Genomic DNA, 25,063 nt, shown 5'->3' with positions numbered 1-25,063 from the left:
TTTGCTGCTCACTGCGGCTGGATATGGGGGAACCTTGTGCTTGTCCATCCTAATGAAAAATCGTAGAATCACAGAACGTCCTGAGCCAGAAGGGACCCACAGGGATCACTGAGTCCAACTCCTAATGGCACAGCCTTGGCTTGGAGGGCTTTGGGAAGGGACTTGCCCCTCTAATCCCCCTGTACAGGGGTTCATGGGGCTACAGGGAGTGTTTCCATCGGGGAATGAGTTGCCTACACCCCAATGTAGTTGCACTACACCCCAGCCTGCCGCCGCCCATACTCCCCCAGCCCCATCCCTCACCCCAAAAGCCGAGATCCCCTCCAGATGTGTTGAACCCGCTTGTCTGCCTGCAGCGAGCCGGGGGTCGCGTTTTGGGGGTGCCCTGGGTGAGCGCAGAGGGCTTAGGGGCCAGGGTGCTGCCAGGGAGGCCGGGACGGGGACATCGAAGAGCGGCGGCTGCTTGTGGGGACATTAAGGGCCCTGGTACGACCACGGGAGCGCGTCAAAGTGCGGGAGAATGGGGTACCATGACAGACCCGGCCCCACAGCGCCCCCTACAGTTAGCGTGGGGTATCTGCGCCAGGCGTTGTCCAATCAGAGCCGGCGCCGAGCTCTCAACACCCGCCTCTCTCCAGAGCGGAGGGCAGGATTGGAGAAGGCCGGGCATCCCGCCGGAAGTGTACTACACTCACAGCTTCCCTTCCCCTTCCGCCCTTGGTCTCGCCTCCTGCCCCTCTTCCGCGTTTTGATAGGCTGCGCCTGCTGTCTCCGAGGCTGCCGAAAATCTGATTGGACAGCCCTGCCCCGCCCACATCCGGGTCTCGGAGGCGCGGAGGCGACGGAGCTGGGCCGCCATTGTGGTGGGGAAGCGCGGGGCGTCGCGGCAGCCGGTGAGGGCGGGCGGGGGGCGATGGAGGCCCGGGGGTGGGCGTGGGGGTGCCGGGGGGATGGCGGGGGACAGGCCGGGGGTGGCCCCGTCCCCGCCCTGAGCCCCTCTCGCCCCCCGCAGGTGAGTCGCCATGGCCGCCGTCTTCCCGTACCGCGGCGGCTGCGCCCCGGTGCCCAACCCGCTGGCGCCGCTGCCCGACTACATGTCTGAGGAGAAGCTGCAGGAGAAAGGTGGGTACGGCCGGCCCTTGCACCCCAGCCCTCCCGAGCGGGCCCGGCGCTGACCCCGCGGCCTCCTTGTCCCCGCAGCCCGCAAGTGGCAGCAGCTGCAGGCCAAGCGCTATGCGGAGAAGAGGAAATTCGGGTTCGTGGACGCGCAGAAGGAGGACATGCCCCCCGAGCACGTCCGCAAGATCATCCGCGACCACGGCGACATGACCAATCGGAAGTTCCGGCACGACAAGCGTGTCTACCTGGGGTAAGGGGATCCGCGCTGTGTGACACGGGGCCGGGCTGAGAGCTCAGCTCCTGTCAGAGCTCATCGTGCAGGGAGAGACCCTTCGCCAAAGGGTTTTCCGTGTCAGTTGTGCGCTGGAAGCAGCGTAGTAGCCCGAGGAGGACGGGGTGATTGAATGCACTTGGGTAGCAATGCAGAACAGGATAAGCAAAGGAGTTGTTGCTCTGACTTCATGATAAAAACGTTACCCTTGGATAGCACCTTGTCTCAGAAGAAGTTGGGGGAGAGTGTGAAGTAGGCAGCATACGTTTTTTGCAAGAGTAAAAACCATTGTGAGTGCTTCTTTGCTGTTGGGGTTCAGGGAGCGAGTTCACGCACATGTTGAATTGCACTAACTTACCGTTATCCATAACAACTCCAGAAACTCATTTGAAAATTTTTGTTTTCGTTTGTAACATTTTTAATGTGTAACAATCTCTCAGAAGCCAAACCAGCAGAGAACTTTTTGATAGCTTGATACTTGAAACAGAAAGGTAGAATAGGAGGTTGGTGGGTTTGTCACCGGAGGCCTTTATGAACAGATTAGATGTGTAGTTTTCAGGAGTGAAAGGCACAGAGGTAATTTGGCTTGTGGCAGACAAATGGCTGTTCTCTTGAGATCCCTCCCCACCCTGATTTTTCCATGATTTTTTGTTGCAGTGCTCTGAAGTACATGCCTCATGCTGTTCTGAAGCTCTTGGAGAACATGCCCATGCCCTGGGAGCAAATCAGAGATGTTCCAGTCCTGTACCATATCACAGGTGCCATCTCTTTTGTGAATGAAATTCCCTGGGTCATAGAGCCGGTGTACATTGCTCAGTGGGGGTAAGTGCCTTCTCCGTGCACTTGGAACTTGTGAGCAAACACTTGCGAATTCACAATAAAAGTGACGTTTAACTCTCTCTGGGTTTCTGCCAGGTCAATGTGGATTATGATGAGGCGAGAGAAGAGAGACAGGCGTCACTTCAAGAGGATGAGATTCCCCCCATTTGATGATGAGGAACCCCCACTGGATTATGCCGATAACATCCTGGATGTGGAGCCTCTGGAAGCGATTCAGCTTGAGCTGGATGCGGAGGAGGATGCGCCTGTGCTGGACTGGTTCTACGACCACCAGCCGCTCAAAGACAACAGGAAGTATGTGCCCCTTCGATAGCACAATTTGCTGGAAAGGGGGAAAATTCACGTAATTATGCGCTGCATAAGTTACCTGTGCACAGCAGTAGGTGACCTTTGGTTGTGTAATGGGCTACATGTGTTGGCAGGGAGAGAAAACCTTCCCTCAAAGCTGGGAGAACCTGACTGCGGTGAAGCTTATCCCTCTGTGTTCAGCATCCAGCCAGGGCAAACAAGGCCTGTCTGTGCAGCAGGGCTGCTGCACGGTTAACTGCTAAAATGGGTGTTTCTTAGCACGCTGTAAAGATGGAAACTTAATTGTCTGTTTGGAATTTGAATTAATATTCGCTAAGAATGTGCATAGACACCAAAGGCTTGAATATGACTTCAGTTGTTGCATGTCGGTTTGGATATGGAATTGGAGGGGAGCTGGACCAGTTGGTATTTGCTGGGCAGATGGAGTCCACAGTGGTTTTCAGCAGCTTGTCTTTCTGTCTAGAGGTGCCTATGAGTTAGCTGTGCTTCACATTTTCTGTGAATGATGTGCAGTGAAAGGTGTTTGGTTATTTCTGGTCCTTTGGTAAGGGCCCAGTTGTCTTCTGGCTCTGTGTTGAGTGTCTGTACTTGTTTTTTCACAGATATGTAAATGGTTCAACATACCAGCGCTGGCAGTTCACTCTCCCAATGATGTCCACGCTGTACCGGCTGGCTAATCAGCTGCTCACTGACCTTGTGGATGACAATTATTTCTATTTGTTTGATCTGAAAGCATTCTTTACCTCCAAGGCGCTAAACATGGCTATTCCTGGAGGTCCCAAGTTTGAGCCTCTTGTTAGAGACATCAATCTTCAGTAAGTGTTGGTTTTAGGAGGAAAGATAAGTGGTTGTCTGTGGAAGGGTTAGGAGGGCTAATCTGTTATCATGTGTCATCAATGTTTGCTTTTCCATCCTCCTGAATGCTCGTATAACGATTTATTTTTGTCTCATTTGAGGGATGAAGACTGGAATGAATTTAATGACATCAACAAAATTATCATCAGGCAGCCGATCAGGACGGAGTACAAAATTGCTTTCCCATACCTGTACAACAACCTGCCACACCATGTCCACCTGACCTGGTGAGTGCAGCGGCCTCAGGAGCAGGGAGAGGAGGGGAAAACTGTTGGGATGCTCTAAGACATATTTTGTGTTGTAGGTATCACACTCCAAACGTCGTTTTCATTAAAACAGAAGATCCTGATCTCCCAGCTTTTTACTTTGATCCACTGATCAACCCAATTTCACACAGACATTCCGTCAAGGTGAGTCACTGTCCAAGAGAGCCTGGGATAAACCCTACTGTCTGGAAGCGATGGGGCTTTAATATCTTACTGGTAACCTTGCTTCTGATTATAACTTTGCTTCTGATAGTGGCACGCACAAATAGATACTTCAGGAGAAAGCACAAGCCCTTTCACAAAAAACACACAGTTATCATTTAGTCTTTTTCCATTTCTGGAGTTGCACAAAGCTGTCTCCTTTAGTCTCTGCAGGATAAAGCCCAATGCCTAATTAACAGTAGTATTTAGAAAATTCTGATAGATTAGTTATCTTTTTGGTTGCTCTTGGAGTATTCGTGGAGCCAGCATCTCCCTTGAATTACCTCTGTAACACCTTGCTCAGGGTTTAGTAGCCAGAGTTAGTTCTCACGTCCAGTTGTGCCTTGTACAACTATTTTTGCTTCTTTGATACTCAGCATTGTCCCACCTCATCCATGAGAGCAAAGACATATTTGGTTAACTCTGAAAACTGAGCTGAAGCAACCAAGAAACAGATATATTGTGGTGTTTCTGCGTTTCAGAGTCAGGAACCGTTGCCTGATGATGATGAAGAATTCGAGTTGCCAGAGTTTGTGGAACCTTTCCTGAAGGATACCCCGCTCTACACCGATAACACAGCAAACGGCATCGCCCTGCTCTGGGCCCCGCGGCCTTTCAATTTGAGGTCTGGGAGGACTCGGAGAGCTCTTGATATCCCCCTGGTCAAGAACTGGTGAGTTTTTTCTTGGGGGAAGGGATGTTCTAGTGACTGTGACATTATTATATTGTTCCAATGAAAATCAAGACATCCTGCGGTGACTGGTTTCTGCAGATTTAGAAGGCTTTTTTGGAGACTGGTTGTTTTCTAAAGAAATGTGAGCACCTGGAAAATTGCAGTCTGGTTTATCCCCAGGTATCGTGAGCACTGCCCGGCAGGCCAGCCAGTGAAAGTGCGAGTCTCCTATCAGAAACTACTGAAATACTACGTTCTGAACGCACTTAAGCACAGACCCCCAAAGGCCCAGAAGAAGAGGTAAATGGGGTCTGTTGGGTAGGGAACTGCTGATTTGTGACAGGGATTCAGCTGATTATATTCTCTGCTCTCTCCAGGTACCTGTTCCGCTCCTTCAAGGCCACGAAGTTTTTCCAGTCAACGAAGCTGGACTGGGTGGAAGTGGGTCTGCAGGTCTGTCGCCAGGGCTACAATATGCTGAACTTGCTGATCCACAGAAAGAACCTGAACTACCTTCACTTGGATTACAACTTCAACCTGAAGCCTGTGAAGACCCTCACCACTAAGGTATCAGTCCGTGTGCTAATTTACTCAAGAATAAAGTTTTCCTGAAGATTGTTCGGTAACTAGTGTGGTAAGACAGGCCATAGTGCCTCAGACGCTCAGTTATTGTACAGACAGACCAAATCGGAGCTTTTTTGCTCTTACATAACATTGTTACATAAATCCGGGATTTTTGTCTCTTCCAGGAAAGGAAAAAATCTCGTTTCGGTAATGCTTTCCATCTGTGCCGGGAGGTTCTGCGGCTGACCAAGTTGGTGGTGGACAGCCACGTCCAATACAGGCTTGGAAATGTGGATGCATTTCAGGTAGGCTTATTTTTCTTTTTTTTTTTTAAAGGTAAGGAGGGGAGGTTGAGAGGAGGAGGAGAATATCTGAGCGATCTTATACAGGAGGCACAGAATGATTGATTGTTGCAGTGTTAGAGAAGAGGAGGAACAATGAAGACATGCAGCATTATGTGAGACTGCTTTTAGCCTAGTTTGTAAGAATCAATCATTGTTTGAGTAAGTTAGGAGCTTTGTATGGCCTAACACATTCTGCTCCTGGCTGTAAAATTAAACCTGTCTTCTAGAGGCAATGTATCTAATGTTTATTGTCACCTCTGAGTGTGCTCGCTGTGTTTCAGTTGGCAGATGGCTTGCAGTACATCTTTGCCCACGTGGGTCAGCTGACAGGAATGTATCGATACAAGTACAAACTGATGAGGCAGATTCGTATGTGCAAGGACCTGAAACATCTCATCTACTACAGGTTTAATACTGTGAGTTGCACCTTTCCACGTGGTGGTGACCCCACTTAACCTTAGCAGTGAAGGAGGGATTCTGGGAGTGTAAGTGACCTGGTGTTGTCATGTCTCTTTTCTTCCAGGGGCCTGTGGGCAAAGGTCCTGGCTGTGGTTTCTGGGCTCCAGGCTGGAGAGTGTGGCTGTTCTTCATGAGGGGCATCACGCCGCTGCTGGAGCGCTGGCTGGGGAATCTGCTGGCCAGGCAGTTTGAAGGTCAGCACACTCTGTAAATCTTGGATGTGGGAAGAGTGTCTGGTAAAGATTAATACTGTTTACTTGCCAGCTTGAACTGCAGTTGTCTGTTCCAAGTGGTGCTCTGTGTCCATGCTCCATCTCAACCCTAAGGGCTTTTGACAAGTTTAGAGCTCTTACAAGACTAGTACCCCCAGAATAGATTCCAAATGGAAGTGGGATTCTCTGCTCTGTAGCGCTGGGGTCCATAGCCTTCTAATCATCTGCTCCAAACTCATCAGTGATGTTGTGGCAGCGTGGTTTCTTCAAACATCTAGCACCTCCATGCACTTCCGTATTAAGAAGAAGAGTAGCACTGCCCAGTAATGTCGGAACTGCTGAAGTAGTTTGCTTTTTCCAGGGCGTCACTCCAAGGGTGTAGCAAAGACTGTCACAAAGCAGCGTGTGGAGTCTCACTTTGACCTGGAGCTGAGGGCAGCGGTTATGCATGACATTCTGGACATGATGCCAGAAGGAATCAAACAGAACAAAGCCAGAACTATCCTGCAGCATCTGAGCGAGGCTTGGCGCTGCTGGAAGGCCAATATTCCTTGGAAGGTGAGTCTCTCACTTGGCCTTTTAGTTCCATTTTAATATCTCCCAGGTGGAACTGTTCTTGTGAAGGTTCCCACTCCTGCTTCCCTCAAGTGACTGTCGCTCCCCAGGTGCCAGGGCTGCCAACTCCTATTGAGAACATGATCCTGAGGTACGTGAAGGCGAAAGCTGACTGGTGGACAAATACAGCTCACTACAACAGGGAGCGGATCCGTCGGGGTGCCACGGTGGACAAAACTGTCTGTAAGAAGAATCTGGGCCGGCTGACCAGGCTCTACCTAAAAGCTGAGCAGGAGCGGCAGCATAATTACTTGAAGGTACCTCTGTCGTTCCTGAGGTTCCCCAAATTTGTGCTATTTTCATATAGAAGCTTTCGCTGACTAATGCTGGTGGTGTGATTCTGCAGGATGGGCCTTATATCACCGCAGAAGAGGCTGTTGCTGTGTACACAACCACAGTGCACTGGCTGGAAAGCAGGAGGTTCTCACCCATTCCCTTCCCCCCACTGTCCTACAAACATGACACCAAGTTGCTCATATTGGCCCTGGAGAGGCTGAAGGAAGCTTACAGGTACACTGTGGGAAATAGTTGTGTTCTGCAGGGGCAGACATCTGTGCTGGGAAAGGGTTCTGAAGCTATTTTGTTACCCTTTCTTTCTGGAATTGAGTATTTTGTAAAATTTACCCTGGTGGACTGGGAAAGGCTGTAGGTTGTGGTATTGTCAAGGTTGACTGGGGATTCTTCGTGGACTCAGCCACTTGCGGCAGAAACAGTCCCGTGCTTCCAAGCTTGGGGATGTGGTTTGTGAAGGGTTACAGATCTTGTCTTGATCTGCTGAGCTGACCGAGATCTTTCATCAGTTTAATGCAGTGGCCATTAGTTTGTTTGTGCTTAGGTGTGTGAACTGTTCTTTCTCGCTTTCAGTGTGAAATCTCGCCTGAATCAGTCACAGCGAGAGGAGTTGGGCTTGATTGAACAGGCTTATGATAATCCTCATGAAGCTCTGTCCAGAATCAAACGACACCTTTTAACTCAGAGAGCCTTCAAAGAGGTGAGTGTCCTGCTGAGAGCCAGACCACACTGAAAGTTCCGCTGCATTCAGGAACTAAACGGTGCTAAGACTTCGTGCTCTCTGTCAGCTATAAGCCTGAGTTTTGCCTGTTCTTTTTAAGGTGGGTATTGAGTTCATGGATCTCTACAGCCACTTAGTTCCTGTTTATGATGTTGAGCCCTTGGAGAAAATCACAGATGCTTATCTGGATCAGTACTTGTGGTATGAGGCTGATAAGCGAAGACTCTTCCCTCCATGGATCAAACCCGCTGACACCGAACCTCCTCCGCTCTTGGTGTACAAGTGGTGTCAAGGTTAGTGGGGTCTTTTACTCCATGGAAAAATGAGTTTTCTATCAGGAGCTTGCTTCCTGCTGGTGCTCTTGGGAGATGAGTTTTCATCTTTGCAACTTGCAGTCAATAGTCATTACGAGACTGTTTCATAGATTAACATATATACATACATACCAGAGGAGGAGAACTTCTGTGGCATTAGTGGTTGGTAATGTATTTCTGTTCCAATTTCTGCATAGTCTGGAAGGACCAGAAGCTGAAAAATCAGCCTTTACAAGAAATATGTTGGCTTCTTGTGCCCAGATGGGTGCTTCTGTGCTCTGATGTGTCAGATAACATGACAAGGATGTTTGTCTCCTCAGGCATTAATAATCTGCAAGATGTTTGGGAAACAAGTGAAGGTGAATGCAATGTGATGCTGGAATCTCGATTTGAGAAGATGTATGAGAAGATTGACCTGACGCTGCTCAACAGGCTCCTGCGTCTTATTGTTGATCACAACATTGCTGACTACATGACAGCCAAGAACAACGTGGTGATCAACTACAAGGTGATGATTGCTATCAGGAAAGGGGGTGTGTGGAACTGTTAAATGAAGAGGTTTTGCACCCATGGGTGATGAGGGTACACAAGACTTGCCAGAGAAAGAAGTGATGAGGGAGTTACAAAACCCATCTAGGTTCTGCTAAAGAGCAACTGCTCAGGTAAAAGGTCTCTGTATTGTGACAGGTTCTCACTATTCTGCTTCATCTCCTCAGGACATGAATCACACGAACTCCTACGGGATTATCCGTGGACTGCAGTTTGCTTCCTTCATTGTCCAGTATTATGGGCTTGTGATGGACCTGCTGGTGCTGGGTCTGCACCGTGCCAGCGAAATGGCTGGGCCTCCCCAAATGCCAAATGACTTCCTCAGCTTCCAAGACATTGCCACGGAGGTGGCCCATCCCATTCGCCTCTTCTGCAGATACATTGACCGTATTCACATCTTCTTCAGGTGAGAGCTCTGGGGCCCTGCTTTCCTCAGTCCAACTTTTATTCTGACGTTTTGCAGCAGATGCTGTGGAAGTGGGAATTAGTATGCACCTACTTCAGGCTTTTGTTCCCTTTACTAAGAAAGATCAGGAATATTTGAATTGATAGACTTCCCTAAACAACTGGGTGTCCACATGCTGCTTCTTGCTTTCTCAGTTTGCTTTTCTACAGTTTCACTGGACTGGTAGAAAAGCAACCATGTCAAAAGCTCAATTGTTAGAGGTTTTCCACTAATAAAATAAATAGTTTCTGGTTCCACAGCAAGTGGAGATAAAATTTTATGCCTTTTCATGGAAAGATAATCCAAACAGTCATGGCTTGCTCTGTGTTAATGAAATTGAAGCTCCCTTCAGCGGGAGGATACAGCAATTGGATAGTTACCTTCCAAACTGGTGTCCTGGGAAGTTGGTCATATAACTCCAGATCTTCTTCTGTGCATTTCCAGGTTTACAGCAGATGAGGCAAGAGACTTGATTCAGCGATACCTGACTGAGCATCCAGATCCCAATAACGAGAACATCGTGGGCTACAACAACAAGAAGTGCTGGCCCCGGGATGCTCGGATGCGCCTCATGAAACATGATGTGAACCTGTAAGTGCTGCAACGCGGAAAAAACAAGTGGTGGGAGGGTTGGAAAATGAGTTGTAATAAATAAGTGTTGTAGACTGACAGGCAGATGCTCAGGAAGAAAAGGTGTGGGGGGTCTGTGCTGTAATTCTGATAGTGAGTGATGGGTGTGAGGGACTATGATGCTAGGAAAGCAGTGACAACTTGCTCAGTTTCTGTTTCACTTCAGTAACAGCCAGCCTCTTGCTGCACACATCTTGTTTTTCAGTGGTCGTGCTGTATTCTGGGATATCAAGAACCGTTTGCCTCGATCGGTCACCACTGTGCAGTGGGAGAATAGCTTCGTGTCCGTTTACAGCAAAGATAACCCCAATTTGCTGTTTAATATGTGTGGCTTTGAGTGCCGCATCTTGCCTAAGTGCCGCACCAGCTACGAGGAATTCACCCACAAGGATGGTGTTTGGAACCTGCAGAATGAGGTGGGGCGAGGGTTTGAGAGGCTGGGAGAGACTTCCTGGGAGGGATGGGAAATCTTTTGCTGGGATTGAGTGGGGACCCTCAAACTGTAGAGGTGTTGTTCAGCCTCTTCTGTGTTTCATAAATGCCTGATGGCAAGAGCTCACCAGAGAGAGGGCTCCCGGCAGGGAACTGATGGCCCTGTGCTCTTGTAGGTCACCAAGGAGCGCACAGCTCAGTGCTTCCTGCGTGTGGACGATGAGTCTATGCAGAGATTTCACAACCGAGTGAGGCAGATCCTCATGGCCTCTGGCTCCACAACCTTCACCAAGGTAAGGTGGGAGGAAGATGTGTGACACAGCTTTCTGCAGATGCTCAGAGAACAAGCTGAGGACAGATCCTTTGCTTTCCTTTCTAGATTGTCAATAAATGGAATACAGCTCTCATTGGCTTGATGACATATTTCCGAGAAGCCGTTGTAAATACGCAGGAGTTGCTTGATTTGCTGGTGAAATGTGAAAATAAAATCCAGACTCGAATCAAAATCGGTCTGAATTCCAAAATGCCAAGCCGTTTTCCACCAGTGGTGTTCTACACCCCTAAAGAACTGGGGGGCCTGGGCATGCTCTCCATGGGCCACGTTCTCATCCCACAGTCTGACCTGAGGTGAGTTGTGCTGCTCTAATGCCTGCATGGAGTGGGTGTTCTATTAGATACTCTTTTGCATAAAGATACCTGAGAATGCTAAACCACACCATGTTACAGAGATATGTTGCTTTTACAGCAGGTCATGGCAGTGTGACCTGTGAAGTCCCATCACTCCTACCTTGTGCCTCTTTGTTCCAGGTGGTCAAAGCAGACAGATGTTGGCATCACTCACTTCCGCTCAGGAATGAGTCACGAGGAGGACCAGCTCATCCCAAATTTGTATCGTTACATCCAGCCATGGGAAAGTGAATTTATTGACTCTCAGAGAGTTTGGGCAGAGTATGCCCTGAAGCGACAAGAAGCGATCGCCCAGAACAGGTGTGTTCTCCTGCGCAGTCGCTCTGTGTGTGTGTGGGTGTGGAGACAGGCAATGGTGTGGAGTCTTGCAAAGTCTTGAGGTTCTGCAGACCTTGCTGGCCCCGTGATACGTGCTGCAGGCTGCCTGCATAGCTACCATCTTACCTCTGTGTGGGCTCTGCAAGCAGAAGGTGCACCCATGGCAGTTCGAGGGAAATTATGTGGCAAGTAGTGCCAGAAAAAGCTGCCATCAGACCCATTTGCAGCTAGTTCTGTGCATTTACAAGGGCAGGCTTTTTCTTTTGGCTGTGTGACAGCGTGTTCACGGTGGTGGCAGCAAGACAGTTTGCTGAGCCCCCGAGTGCTTGGCATTTTAGAACGTTTCCTGCCAGAGTCCTGAGGTCTGTGTTATTTCTGTGATCTCGTTACCTGAATTAATTCATTAATGCATTGCTGTAAAATGAGAAGTAACAAAGTGTGGGGAATTTTTTTCTTCAGGCGTCTGACGCTGGAGGATCTGGAAGACTCGTGGGACAGGGGAATTCCTCGTATTAACACCCTTTTCCAGAAGGACCGGCATACCTTAGCTTATGATAAAGGATGGAGAGTCAGGACTGACTTCAAGCAGTATCAGGTATTGACTGGGAAATTTCTCTTGGCTGAGTGTGAGGTTCAGACAATGTCCTTTCACCTTGAATTATTGCAGATGTGCTGCTTTATCCGTCTGCTGCAGGCAGAGCTTAGAGCCCTATGTTGAAACTGGTAGGGGCTGTTGAGAATCAAATGCTCCAAAATCTTCAGCTGCTTTTGAAGCATTTGGATAGATTGTAGTGTCTTGGGGAACACCACACTTAGCACAACTGAGTATGAAGAAATCAGTTCTGGAGAGGGGGGGAAAAAGGGTCCCAGAACAAATGTTCCAAAATCTTAAGTTTTAATAACAGTGGAAGAATTAATTATTTAAGGCCTCTAATGGTAGCTTTGCAGGAGGCTCATCTCTGAAAGATAAAAACATCGTCTTAGGTTCTGCCCAGTCTGAATTGCATGGAAGTACTGACTGAACTCATGTTGTAGATGAGCTGTGTCCTCCAGGACCGAGGGCATGAGGCCTTTTACTTTTTAGCTGACGTCATCATCATCATCTTGGTTCCTCAAATCAGTTCAGCCAGGTTAGAGGATCTGAATACAAAGCTGTTCACCAGTGCGCTGTTGTGTGCAGGTCCTGAAGCAGAACCCGTTCTGGTGGACGCATCAGCGCCATGACGGGAAACTCTGGAACCTGAACAACTACCGCACAGACATGATCCAGGCGCTTGGTGGAGTGGAAGGGATCCTGGAGCACACTCTCTTCAAGGGCACTTACTTCCCCACATGGGAGGGTCTCTTCTGGTAAGAGAAACAATGATCTGGCCTTTTCATGCAAACTGGAGCTTAGTGATGTGCTACGAGGAGCCCTCGGCTCAAGCTGTGCTGATTCTGTTGAGCCTTTTCAGTTTTTCAGTCATCACTGGAGCACACTGTGTAGTTCAGGTGTAAGGGCACCTGGGATTGGGAAATTTCTTTGCATGGAACAGTCTTCCCTGCCTCTGTTATCTGTGGCACATGATAGTCAGTGGAAATTGGGGTATTTTAGAATCACAGAATCATATTTTATATAATTGACTGTCTGTCCTTTCTAGGGAGAAGGCCAGTGGCTTTGAGGAATCCATGAAGTGGAAGAAGCTGACGAATGCCCAGAGGTCAGGTTTGAACCAAATTCCAAACAGAAGATTCACCCTCTGGTGGTCTCCTACCATTAACAGAGCAAACGTAAGTATCTGGAGGTTGTACCCCTAGAAACTTCCACTGATTTGAGAGAAGTTAATTGATCTAACTAATTCTTCCAGAACAACTCTTACAGATGAACTAAACCTCCTTAATAGTAGCTATTCTGTTTTCTAAACTGAATCAATTGTGGCGTCGTGTGTTCTCACAGCTGCTTTTGTTTTGTAGGTATATGTTGGGTTTCAGGTGCAGCTGGATTTGACAGGCATCTTCATGCACGGCAAGATACCCACGCTGAAGATTTCTCTCATTCAGATTTTCCGAGCTCACTTGTGGCAAAAGATCCATGAGAGCATTGTCATGGATTTGTGTCAGGTGAGCAGTAAGTTAACATGGTTTGTTTCTGTGCAATGTGTGCATGAGTCTTGTGTACCAACAGCCTCCTGCTAGCAACAGAGATTTGTCACAGGAATCAGAGCAGGGCCACCCCTTCTTCAACAATTTGATGAAGAAGGGGAGGAAAGGGATTTTCCTGGGTGCCTGTTTTAGCTCTGTGTTGAGGGTAGATTCTTTAGTCAGGTTGCTTGCGCACAACTCATCTTTGCCTTTTCCCCAGGTGTTTGATCAAGAACTGGATGCTCTGGAGATCGAGACAGTGCAGAAAGAGACAATCCATCCCAGGAAGTCGTACAAGATGAATTCCTCATGTGCAGATATCCTCCTCTTTGCTTCCTATAAGTGGAACGTGTCACGTCCATCATTGCTTGCAGATTCCAAGTGAGTGTTTCTCTTTTCCTTTTCTGTGATCTTGCTGCTGATCCTGTCTCCTGGCCATCTAGGGTTGGTTTTCTTTGGGGCACAGGAGGACACGATCATACCTGGCAAAGCACAGAGCTAGTTTGGGTAGCTGGCTGCTGCACCTCCTTTGCTTTCTGCAAGCATGAAGACTGTTTTTGTTCCTGTTCTCTCTTCCAATTGATCTTTGCCCTGAGCTAGAGTTCAGGAGCTCAGAAGGTTTTTCAGGAAACCCCATAAAGTTGTACTGTCCTAGGGCAGGAATCTAGAGTGAACTGGACACTGTCTGCACCCGTGCTGTGTTCGGTTCGACTGAATCCTCACCAGACGCTCCCCAGGGGGAGATGACCCTCATGACTACACAGTAACTGTGCTGCTTTATTTCAGCTTGCAGCTGAAGCCTGTTGACTGAGGGTTTCTCTTAACAGCTTCTGCATTCAACTGCTTTATGAAGAGAGCAGTAGAGTCCCTTCTCAGGATGGTACGCGCACAGTAGCTGGTTTCAACGTTCGTGCTCGTGGCAGTTACTCTCTGTGAAAGTCATGCAGCAACTGCAGGAGAGTTTTGTGCAAGATTAAATTGTCCTGGCTTGCTTTCTCCTCAGAGATGTGATGGACAGCACCACCACTCAGAAGTACTGGATAGATATCCAGCTGCGTTGGGGAGATTACGATTCCCATGATATCGAGCGCTACGCAAGAGCCAAGTTCCTGGACTACACAACAGACAACATGAGTATCTATCCGTCTCCCACCGGTGTGCTCATTGCCATTGATCTGGCCTATAACTTGCACAGGTGAGGTTGGCACCTTCTGTATCTTAATGGTAATTGGTAGTTTGTGGCTGCCTCTCAGTGTCTCTGAACTGGGTTGTGTTCCAGGCAGAAGGCAGAAGCTGGAGGTACGCAGGGGAAGGGTTAAGGCAGCTATGCAGTCCTTTCAAGTTGCCTGATGTCTGCTTATTCAATAATAATGGGTCCCAGCTCACTAATCATTTGTTTTCTTAAGAGATTTCTGTCAGATTCTTCTTGGAGCTGAAGGACAGGCCTTGTTTCAAGGCCCCCTATGACTGGGGACAGCAGTTCTTCACTGAAGAACTAGGGAGAACATCCCAGCAAGCAGACTTAGGCTCCAGTGTTCTTGTTAGAGAAGATGCAGGTTTTCTGGGACTGCAATATGTTTCCACTGAGAGGAGGTGTAGGGCAAGGCTGTAGGTGAAGAGCTCCCAAGGATATCACAAGAGAAGTCGTACAGTAGTGTTCAGCAGGCAGAAAGAACCCTGCCTGCTGCATGGGAAGACTTGTGCATAGTGGTTGTCCCTTCATCTTCTGATTGTTTTGCATTTCAGTGCTTATGGGAACTGGTTCCCTGGGAGCAAACCCCTGATCCAACAGGCTATGGCCAAAATTATGAAAGCAAATCCTGCGCTGTATGTGTTGAGAGAACGAATCCGCAAGGGCTTGCAGCTGTACTCCTCCGAGCCCACAGAGCCGTACCTGTCCTCCCAGAACTACGGAGAGCTCTTCTCCAACCAGATCATCTGGTTTGTGGATGACACCAATGTGTACAGAGTGACCATTCACAAGGTGAGGCCAGTGCTGTATTTCGGGGGGAAAGGACAGGGGCTGTGATGTCCTGCACTCAGGGTGGTTGTGGCGGCGCGTGATGAAAAGCAAGGAATCAACATGGACCCTAATTTAGCATTGGGCACAGAGCAGCTTTTATGTTTCTCATACAGTTCCTGCTCAAAGCACACAGCAAGTCAGCTGGTGTGCCAGTGTGTGGACAGGCTACATTCATCTCACTGTACTTTTTGTTTTTGCTTGTTTTCTCAGACTTTTGAAGGGAATTTAACCACAAAACCCATCAATGGAGCCATTTTCATCTTCAATCCCAGAACTGGACAGCTCTTCCTCAAGATCATCCATACATCTGTGTGGGCAGGACAGAAGCGTCTAGGACAGGTAGGGCCTGCTGTGAGCTGGGGATGGGCTCTGACTGCTTGGGACACTCACTTGAGCAGAAAAAATTATAAGAATCTTCATCTTCCTGCCTCTCAACACGTTTGGAGCTCAGATATCGAGCGTGTAACCTGTGCTTTGGCAAGTGTTAGCGTGAGATCTGAAAGTAAAAGGGCACAGGCATTGATGTTGCAAGGTTTTTGTGTCTCTGAGGTGTGAAGAGCTTGTATTTTCAAGCAGCTGCTGTGCTCGCTGGTACAGCAAATCACACGTAGCACTTGGCCGTACATCCAGTGCAGTGAGAAGACTCTCAGGTGGCAAAGCCAGAGAGGCGGTGGAGGCAGCTATTTTTTGCTGAGCCAGTAACTGAGCTTCAGGAATGGGAACTGCCCTCTGTGATCAGTTAGAAGGAAACACTGGGCCTTGTCACTTATCTAGAACAAGCTATAAATTCTCATTGTATTTTTAGAATTTGGGTTGAGTCTCTCTAATTCCCAGAGGCACGGAAACGCTGCTGTTGGCATGGAGATATTTCTCTAACCCTGCTGTCTTTCTGTAGCTGGCCAAGTGGAAGACGGCTGAAGAAGTGGCTGCCTTGATTCGGTCTCTTCCTGTGGAGGAGCAGCCGAAGCAGATCATAGTGACACGGAAGGGCATGTTGGATCCACTTGAGGTAACAATGCAGATCCTGCTTTGTGGGAACATTGTAAAATCGTTGTTCATGTGGGGGACTTCATCTGGACTGATATTCTGCAGTAGTTGTGAACTAATTTCTCTTCTCTGTAAACTCCAGGTACACTTGCTGGACTTCCCCAATATTGTCATCAAAGGCTCAGAGTTGCAGCTGCCGTTCCAGGCCTGTCTGAAAGTGGAGAAGTTTGGTGATCTCATCCTGAAGGCTACCGAACCCCAGATGGTTCTCTTCAATCTCTATGATGACTGGCTGAAAACCATCTCTTCCTACACAGTAAGCACAGCGCGCCTAGTCTGCATTTTGCTGGTTAACAAGGCAGGAGCCAAGGCTTCCGAGATCCCTCTCAATTTGTTGCTTGGGAGCACTTGGCTCTGAGTCTGCCTGGATTTTCCTTCAGATTGATTCCACTGGCGCTTGTGTGCAATGTCAGTGTGTCCAAACAGAAGAGGGCTGTACTAGGGCTTTGTATATTTGGTTTCTTTCTTTCTGACTAACTGCATCTTTTTTTTTGTTCCTCCAAGGCATTCTCTCGTCTGATTCTGATTCTCCGGGCACTACATGTGAATAATGATCGAGCCAAAGTTATTCTGAAACCAGACAAGACAACCATCACAGAACCTCACCACATCTGGCCAACCCTGACAGATGAGGAGTGGATCAAGGTGGAGGTGCAGCTGAAGGATCTCATCCTTGCTGACTATGGCAAGAAGAACAAGTAAGTCACCGTCCAGCTGCAATAATGCTGTCAGTCTTGCCTTTTTGCTCTAAAGGCCAGAGTGCTCTGTTTGGAGTGTAGAGGACTTTCAGGGGCCTTTGGTACCGAACTGTCAGCTTTGTAGGGAACGTAGTTAATACTATTAATTATGCCTTGGTGAGGAGAGTCCAGAAAGTCTTTTGAAATGCCTGACTTGAGGGGATTTTCTCTTTCAGTGTGAATGTTGCATCCCTGACACAGTCAGAGATCCGAGACATCATCCTGGGCATGGAGATCTCTGCCCCCTCTCAACAGAGACAGCAGATTGCAGAAATTGAGAAGCAAACCAAGGAGCAGTCACAGCTCACAGCCACGCAGACCCGCACCGTTAACAAACACGGGGATGAAATCATCACCTCGACAACCAGCAACTACGAAACCCAGACTTTCTCCTCCAAGACTGAGTGGCGAGTCAGGTAGGAAGGCGGCGAGAGCTGTTGGGCAAGGAGAAGGGCAGAGTGCTCAGGAAGGGATTTGTGCGCCCTTTAATAACCATCTCATCCTCACAGAGCGATTTCTGCTGCCAACCTCCACCTGCGAACAAACCACATTTATGTTTCATCGGACGATATAAAGGAAACGGGCTATACCTACATTCTTCCCAAGAACGTTTTGAAGAAATTCATCTGCATCTCAGATCTGCGGGCCCAGGTGAGTGTGCGATGCGTCTGTTGCAGATGTAGCCCGCGCTGTTGGGGCTCACACCAGTCCTGGGCAGTCAGAAACTGGTGGTGAACACTGGGAACTTGCTGCTGTCTGTGTGCAGTCTGTGCTGGAGACACAAGTTCTAGCCAGGTCCTGATGGCTCCTGGTGGCCCAGTCTTGGGGTTGAAATTCATCACTGAACAAAATATGATGTTCTCCTCTAGTGAGAACCTGCCAGCCAAGAGATACTCTCCTCAGGAGCTAAGGGCAGGGCCCACACACACTCATGTGGTTACATGTAGGTCTCTTCTGAGCTTCTAAGGCGGGTGTTTGTGTTCCCAGATTGCGGGTTACCTGTATGGAGTGAGTCCTCCCGATAACCCCCAAGTGAAGGAGATCCGGTGCATCGTGATGGTACCTCAGTGGGGAACACACCAGACTGTGCATCTCCCAGGGCAGCTGCCGCAGCACGAATATCTCAAGGTGAGTTGAGTGTCTGCTCCTGCTGTGGGTACAAGATCAGAGTCTCCAGTAACGTGGAACTGAGGTCAAGGAGCAGCTTCCCCTGCTCTGTTGTAGATGTGGGACTTCGAGGGTTTGGCCTGATCAAGCCTGATCTGGGGTCAGGTGGAAGGGCAAGCCTTTGGTCCCTGTGCACGTTGTGCTGTGTGTGAAGTGGTCTTGTTTGAAACGTTTTTCATTTCCTTTTTGTCAGGAAATGGAACCTCTGGGGTGGATTCACACCCAACCAAACGAGTCCCCTCAGCTCTCGCCGCAGGATGTCACCACCCACGCCAAAGTCATGGCTGACAACCCTTCCTGGGATGGGGAGAAGACCATCATCATCACCTGCAGGTGAGAGGCACGGAGGCTCCTGTGGCCCCTCTGCTGCAGGGGCCTACGGGTGCACCTTTTGGGAACACGTTGAGGTCTCACACTAAAAATCTGACTGAAAAGGGAGTATTTGCTCATTTCTGGTTTCCCTCCTCCGCCCCAGATCCATCTGACTTGCCCCATCTCTCTTTTCTTTCAGTTTTACACCAGGTTCCTGCACGCTGACAGCCTACAAACTGACCCCCAGCGGCTACGAGTGGGGCAGGCAGAACACAGACAAAGGGAACAACCCCAAGGGCTACCTGCCCTCCCATTACGAGAGGGTGCAGATGCTGCTGTCCGATCGCTTCCTCGGCTTCTTCATGGTCCCAGCGCAGGGGTCCTGGAACTACAACTTCATGGGTGAGCTGCCTGAGGAAAGGGACAGGAGGGGAGGCAAAGTGAGGAGGAAGAGAAGGAAATAGCTGCTCAGGAAAGGGTTCCTTACCCGTTCTGATGCTTGACCTTCCTGGGAGTGTCTGACAGGGTTTGACCAGCATTGCTGTCTCACTTTTCCTTGGCAACCAGCACTGGGATGCCCGTTCTCGATGATTTTTTTTTGGTAGTGGGAGAGGAAACTCTGATAGAGGTGAGAAATAGACATCTTGTCTCTCTAGTTTGCTGGTCTGTTGCCACTGAATAATTAATCCCTGTCAGGCAGCAGAGGTGATAATGGAAAATGCAAGAGAAAAGCTGTGCCCAGTAGAGCTGAACCACAGTTGGCTGCAGCAGGGATCAGGAAATGAGTGGCAGATGAAACACTTGACTACAAGGGGCCGATGAGAAAGATAAGGACAGACTTTTTAGCAGGGCCTGCTGTGGTAGGACAAGGGGTGATGGTTTTAAGCTCAAGGAGGGAGATTCAGGCTGGACATGAGGAAGAAATCTTTTACATTGAGGTTGGTGAAACACTGGCCTAGGTTGCCCAGAGAGGTGGTGGATGAACCATCCCTGGAGACATCCCAGGCCAGGCTGGACGGGGCTCTGAGCAACCTGATCTCGTGAAGATGTCCCTGCTCGTGGCAGGGGTGGCACTGGATGAGCTTTGAAGGTCCCTTCAACCCAAACTGTTCCATGACTATGGGGGCATTGCTCTGTAAGTCTCTAGGGTGAGGAACCCAAAGGGTGGTGACTTTGTGGATTTAGAGCTCTCTCTTCCAGCATGGTCTACACTTACCTTGTGAGAGTAGAAAGCTTCATTAGGCTTCTGATCAGTGATTGAGGCAGGAGGGGCTTTCAGGTGGGTGATGGACTCTCTCTTCCAGGTGTTCGCCACGACCCCAACATGAAGTACGAGCTGCAGCTCGCCAACCCCAAGGAGTTTTACCACGAGGTCCATCGCCCTTCTCACTTCCTCAACTTTGCCCTGCTGCAGGAGGGGGAGGTCTACTCTGCTGACCGCGAGGATCTCTACGCCTGATCCCGCCCTCGCCCCCCTCTTAGTACTGTTGATATTCAACAGCGTGTGTGTCTGTGTCCCTCTGCTCTTCACCCCCGCGCACGCCCCTGTGTCCCCTGTGCCGTTTCTCGGGCTGTTGTATCGTATCCAGTGACTCAATAAATTTTTTACGACCGGGAGGGTGCGATCCCGCCTCGGGGGGGCGGTCCCGGGGCGGAGCGTGTGCGGAGCGTCTGGCGGCGGCGGCCGATGGCGGAACCGAGGCGGGGAGCGGAGCCGCTGTGGCGGACACCGCCGGGCCGCCTGGCCCCGCCGCACATCTACCGCATGGCCGAGGCGCTGGGGGCCGAGCTGCGCTGCCTCTCCGGCCGCTTCGGGCCCGACGCCGTGGCCGGGCTGGTGCCGCCCGTCGTGCGGCTGCTGGAGCTGCTGGAGGCGCTGGTGGCCCCGGCCGGAGCCGATGGGGGGGCGGTGGCAGCGGCGACCGGGCGGCAGGACGCGGAGGTGAGCGGCCTTGGGGCGGCTTGTCTGACCCTTCTTCCCTTGGGGGTCCCCTTGGTGGTGGCACTGACCCGCACGTGTCACAGGAGGCCCTGTGGGGATGGCTTTGACCTGGCTGTCTCCGTCCCCACTGGAGTGGCTGCGACCCGCCTGTCCCTGTTCCCCGGTGATGGCTCCGACCCGGCTGTCCCCATCCCCCTGGGATATGTCTGACCCGGCTGTCCCCATCCCCCTGGGATACGTCTGACCTGACTGTCCCTATCTCCCCTCGAGGTGGCTCTGACCCGGCTGTCCCTGTCCCCACGGTGGTGGCTCTCACCCGGCCATCCCCATCCCGCTGGGATAACTGACCCGGCTGTACCCGTTCCACGGGGGTGGCTCTGACCCGGCTGCCCTTGTCCCCCAGGACCCGGAGCAGCAACTGTGGGAGGCCGAGCGCCGGGAGCGAGCCCTGCACGGCCGCCTGGCCCGGCTGGAGGAGCAGAACCGGCAGCTCCTGGGGCAGCTTGCGGAGAGCCAGTCCCAGGAAGGTGAGTGTCCCTGCGGGTTTGGGCTACCCTGATGCTATGGGGTGTCCCTGCAGGGGATGGCAGTTTGGGTGCAGGTCTGAACCTGCTCTCTCTGCTGTCCAGCCCTGGAGACTTGTCCTACTGGGGAGCACGAGTGTTCTGTAAACCGCAGGGACCCCAACCCTGCCAGAGCACCCTCAAGTCCCCAGGAAGGTGGTGGAGACAGATACAGGGTATGGGCTACTGTTGCCAGCACAAGGATGCGTCTGGCACAGCTTAAAGCCCTTGACTCCCCTCTTTCCATACCTGAGTCTGGCTTGGCAGAAGCACCGAGGAACCTCATGGGCTTGGGGGAGTCCTTGAGTCATGGAGGCCACTCATGGCTGTTCCTCCCGTGTCTGGGCTCAGGTAACACGGCACGGAAGGAGCGGGAGGTGATGCTGCGGCTGAAGGAGGTGGTGGACAAGCAGAGGGATGAGCTGCGTGCCCAGGCCCATGAGATCGTCTGCAAGAGCCGAGACACGGAGGCAGTGAGTGTGTGGGAGCTGGTGGGTGTGGTGTGTGAAGGCCTGGGGATCTGCTTTCATCTCCCCTTCCCTGGGCCTGTCATCGCGCTGGTGAACCTGCTGGGGCAGATCCCTGTCCTGTGGCTCTGCGTGTGCTGATGTCCCAGGGTGGGTGCCCTGTGTCTCACCCTCGTTTGCTCTGGGCCCTCCAGCTGCAGGAGCAACTGCATCGCTTCATGGCCATGAACGAGGACCTGCGTCACAAGGTGGCCGTGGTGCAGGCTCAGCTCAAGAGTGCGCTGGAGAGGAAGGCGGACCTGGAGGCCATGGTGCTGCAAACCCAGAGGGAAGCGAGCAGGAGGAGCAAGACCTCTGAGATCCAGCAGCCAAAGCCCAGCCTGGTGAGCCCAAGCCCACGGCCCAGCTCCTACAGGGCACCACTAACGCTGACCTGACCTTCCCATCCCTGTGTGGGGCTCCTGGCACACCCGGACCCACCTGCTGCCAGCAGGACACACAGCAGCTCCAGATGAGCAATCTCATTCCTGGGACTTTTCCATCTCTGCCTGCACGTGGCACCCAGCCTTTGGGTGGGGGTTTTGGGGTCTCCGCTTGCCCGCTGACTCCTGTCCCTGCAGGAAGGAGCTCCATCGCCCACAGAGGAGCCACAACAGCAGGATGCAGACAGGAGCCCTGCTCACTGCTGCTTCTCCAGGGAAGAGCTGCAGCAGATCCTGCAAGAGCGAAACGAGCTCAAGACCAACCTGTTCCTGGTGCAGGAGGAGCTGGCCTATTACCAGCGGTGAGTCCTGCCACAGCGACACGGGACAGCAAGCCGGGTCCATCCCCTCCCTGCAGCCGCTCGTGGCCCATCAGAGGCTGCTCTGCACGCAGTCGGGGTGGGTTCCTTTGCCAGGTTAACCAGCTGGCTGCTTTTTGCCAGGGAGTTGCTGAATGAAGAGAGAGTTCCCAGCTTCTTCTTGGATGCAATGAAGTCGACTATCAAAAGACAGAGAAAAAAAATCAGAGCCAAAATGCTGGGAACGGCGGAGGAGTCGGCGAGCAGGTGAGTCCTGCTCCCCAGGAGGGAGGATAGGGTGGATGCCACTGGCGAGCTCTGGTGTTTCCGTGTGGTGTGGCACCATGGAAGGGAGCTGCCTCCTCCCAGAGATTGAAAGGTCTGCAGTGGATGTCTTGCTCTGGTTAGCCCTGGGACTGCCACAGGGGCTGGGCTCTTCTTTGCTGCCACTCACGTGTCCCTGTCACCAGTCACACGTGGCCTGGCCAAATGCCACTCATCCCTGCATGGACGTGGCAAAAGGTGGTGGCGCTGGGACCACCGGACGAAGCAAGTGGTCCCTGTGCTGTACAGTTGGAGGCTGCCCAGCCTTTGAGGATGACAGTAGAGATGTTCCCTGGAGGCTCTGCAAGATGTTTGTGGGCAGCGTTGGCTCCAACAGACTTGTCACGATGGGGAAGGGAGGACCCTGCATGTCTGCTGGTGGCGGGGGGCGAAGCCGGTGCTAAAGCCGCTGTGTGGCGTGAGGGGAGCTGGATCTCACTGGCTTTAATAAAGGTCTGAAGGGGGCTGAGCTCTTCTGTGCTACTGAAATCTGCTGCTTGCTTGCGTCGGGGTCTCTGCTTGTAGCGGGGAGGCTGGAGGTGTTGGGTCCTGCCGCTGCCATGTGAATCCTGCCCTGCGGTCACCTCTCGTGTCACCCTGTGAGGCCTGGCTGTCCCTTGCCTTGGCCCCAAGCCACGGCCCGTGGTGCCGAATGTCGCGTTGTTCCTGTGCAGGCTGAGGTGTCTAAAGACTTGACAGCGAGTTTGTGTCTTCTGCTGTGGCAGGAGCTGGGGACACACCATCTGCTGGCCAAACGCCAGGGGTTTGAATCTGGTGTCTGAAGAGCCCTGTGTTTTGAGGTCACCGAACCGGGGCTGGGTTTGCCATGAAATGCAGCTGTATCTGTGGCTTTGTTTGGAAGACAGTGGCTCTGGTCCATGTGCCCCCAGCTCTGTGGGGGACACTGCTCGGCTTGGGAGGGAACCCCGGGGTGGCTCGGCCACTCACTCATGGTGAGCCTGACTCAGCGCAGGTTTTTCCTCCACTCCTTTGTGCTGCAGTGATGAAGACGAGGGCTCCTGGCTCCCAGCTCGCGGCACAGACTGTGTGGATGGTCAGCCTCCCGAATCCAAAATTAGGAGCTTGTAAGTTCATTCCTGTGCTGCCGGGGACAGGTGGCTCTGCCATGAATGGGTGGCTCTGCTGGCAGGGAGGAGGTTTGGTGCCTACCCTGCCAGGTATGACAGGGATGGAGCTGGGCTGCCCAGTGTGGGGCTGGCACCATTGCTACCATAAGGGGGTCACTTGGTTCAGGGGTCTCTACATTGCCCTGGGGCAGGACAAGCCTTGCCACATGCTCCCAGGAGCTGCCAGCTGGGCTGTGTCCCGCTGCCACCGTCAAACGCAGAGGGAGGTTGGGATCCAGCTGCTTCCCTGGGAAGACTCTTCTCCCCCACAGCCGTTATCTTCTCTCTCTGCAGTTTTGGGCTGTGGTATCAGGACAGCAGCAAAGACCCCCCCACATCCAGCTGCTCCGGAGCCTGGGAAATCATCGACTCACTGGACACGCAGCTCGAGCCAGAGAGAGAGAATGAACCGGTGGACAACTCCCCCGACAGAGCCACACCGACCCTCTGACCCCACCTGAACGGCAGCCAGATCCGGCCTCACAGCACCGTTTCCCAGCTCCTTTTCTCCCGGCATCCTCGAGAGCAGCACGGAGCCCTGGCTGCTGCTGCCGCTGTGGTGGCGGTGAAGCCGCAGCATGGGCAGCTTCCTCCAAACCTGCTGGGACACTCAGCCCTGGGGTACCAGCCTGGCACGGACAGCTTGGCAGCTCCAGGCGTCTCTTTCATTGTGCCCATGGCTCAACTACGGGGGTTCTGCAAAGCCGTGGCCCTGCTCCCCACTTCTCCGGGCTGCTCAGCACAGGGGGGTCTGCACCCACTTCCTGCACCCCAAAGGGCTCTTCCCCTCTGCTGGTGGCTCTTTCCACCCAGCACCTCTGCCCAGGATCTGATTGCGCAATCCCGCCTTCCAGGGGTATTTTGCTTCACTCATTTCCACTTGTACCCTCCCCTATCTCTGCCATGCGGAGGTGACATTGGGGTGCCCGGGGCTGGCCAGGTGCTGTCCCGGGGCACTGAGCACTCTGCGCTGGGTGTTCGGGACCAGTCGGGATCAGCACTGCCAGTGCCACTCCTGCACTTTTCAGGTGTGGGGTGAATTTGTTTTATAATGGGACTTCTTCTTACTGCTACTGGGAACTCTAAGACTGGAATAATCTTCCTGGGGGTGAGTTGGCCCTCTCGGGTCAGGCGCTTTCTCGCTCTAGAACCGGAATCAGAAATAAATCAATCTCATTTCTCCTCAGAGGTTCCCACTGCAGCCTCTGCTCTCTCCGTGCTTGGGAATGGCCCAGTGATGCTGTGGGGCTTCACTCACTGTTCTCCAGCATCACCATTGCTTTTCCTGCGCTGATGCAAAGGGTTGTGGCCGGCTGTGCTGTGCCAGAACCCAGAGC

The 25,063-nt window shown here is 51.7% G+C and overlaps 2 protein-coding genes across 3 annotated transcripts; both read left to right on the top strand.

Moving 5' to 3' along the window:
• The first annotated feature begins 790 nt into the window (after window positions 1-790).
• On the top strand, window positions 791-20,139 carry PRPF8 (pre-mRNA processing factor 8). Of its 2 annotated transcripts, none has more exons than XM_065852879.2 (43): window positions 791-893; window positions 1,013-1,122; window positions 1,201-1,369; window positions 2,048-2,212; window positions 2,306-2,524; window positions 3,142-3,354; window positions 3,496-3,621; window positions 3,699-3,804; window positions 4,344-4,534; window positions 4,715-4,834; window positions 4,912-5,101; window positions 5,284-5,403; window positions 5,724-5,858; window positions 5,966-6,095; window positions 6,475-6,671; window positions 6,779-6,985; window positions 7,075-7,238; window positions 7,593-7,719; window positions 7,841-8,033; window positions 8,375-8,562; window positions 8,771-9,009; window positions 9,493-9,639; window positions 9,884-10,094; window positions 10,287-10,403; window positions 10,490-10,737; window positions 10,918-11,097; window positions 11,575-11,710; window positions 12,296-12,465; window positions 12,756-12,885; window positions 13,069-13,215; window positions 13,457-13,617; window positions 14,240-14,431; window positions 14,983-15,220; window positions 15,470-15,598; window positions 16,155-16,268; window positions 16,389-16,562; window positions 16,811-17,004; window positions 17,220-17,459; window positions 17,553-17,694; window positions 18,031-18,171; window positions 18,404-18,543; window positions 18,722-18,924; window positions 19,827-20,139. In XM_065852879.2, exons 2-43 carry the CDS (start codon window positions 1,023-1,025, stop codon window positions 19,979-19,981), a joined length of 7,008 nt encoding a protein of 2,335 aa, XP_065708951.1. In that variant the 5' UTR covers window positions 791-893; window positions 1,013-1,022; the 3' UTR covers window positions 19,982-20,139. The 2 variants fall into 2 exon arrangements, with proteins under 2 accessions (XP_065708951.1, XP_065708954.1); XM_065852882.2 differs by having other exon boundaries at window positions 830-863.
• A 58-nt stretch (window positions 20,140-20,197) lies between these two features.
• RILP (Rab interacting lysosomal protein) lies at window positions 20,198-24,914 on the top strand. The gene is made up of 8 exons (XM_065853248.2): window positions 20,198-20,464; window positions 20,868-20,991; window positions 21,379-21,500; window positions 21,689-21,877; window positions 22,115-22,278; window positions 22,420-22,542; window positions 23,601-23,684; window positions 24,021-24,914. Exons 1-8 carry the CDS (start codon window positions 20,210-20,212, stop codon window positions 24,175-24,177), a joined length of 1,218 nt encoding a protein of 405 aa, XP_065709320.1. The 5' UTR covers window positions 20,198-20,209; the 3' UTR covers window positions 24,178-24,914.
• Window positions 24,915-25,063: the final 149 nt, after the last annotated feature.

This window comes from Patagioenas fasciata, chromosome 19 (genome assembly GCF_037038585.1).
Source record: "Patagioenas fasciata isolate bPatFas1 chromosome 19, bPatFas1.hap1, whole genome shotgun sequence".
NCBI lineage: Eukaryota > Metazoa > Chordata > Aves > Columbiformes > Columbidae > Patagioenas > Patagioenas fasciata.
This window is presented reverse-complemented; position numbering and strand designations above follow the sequence as displayed.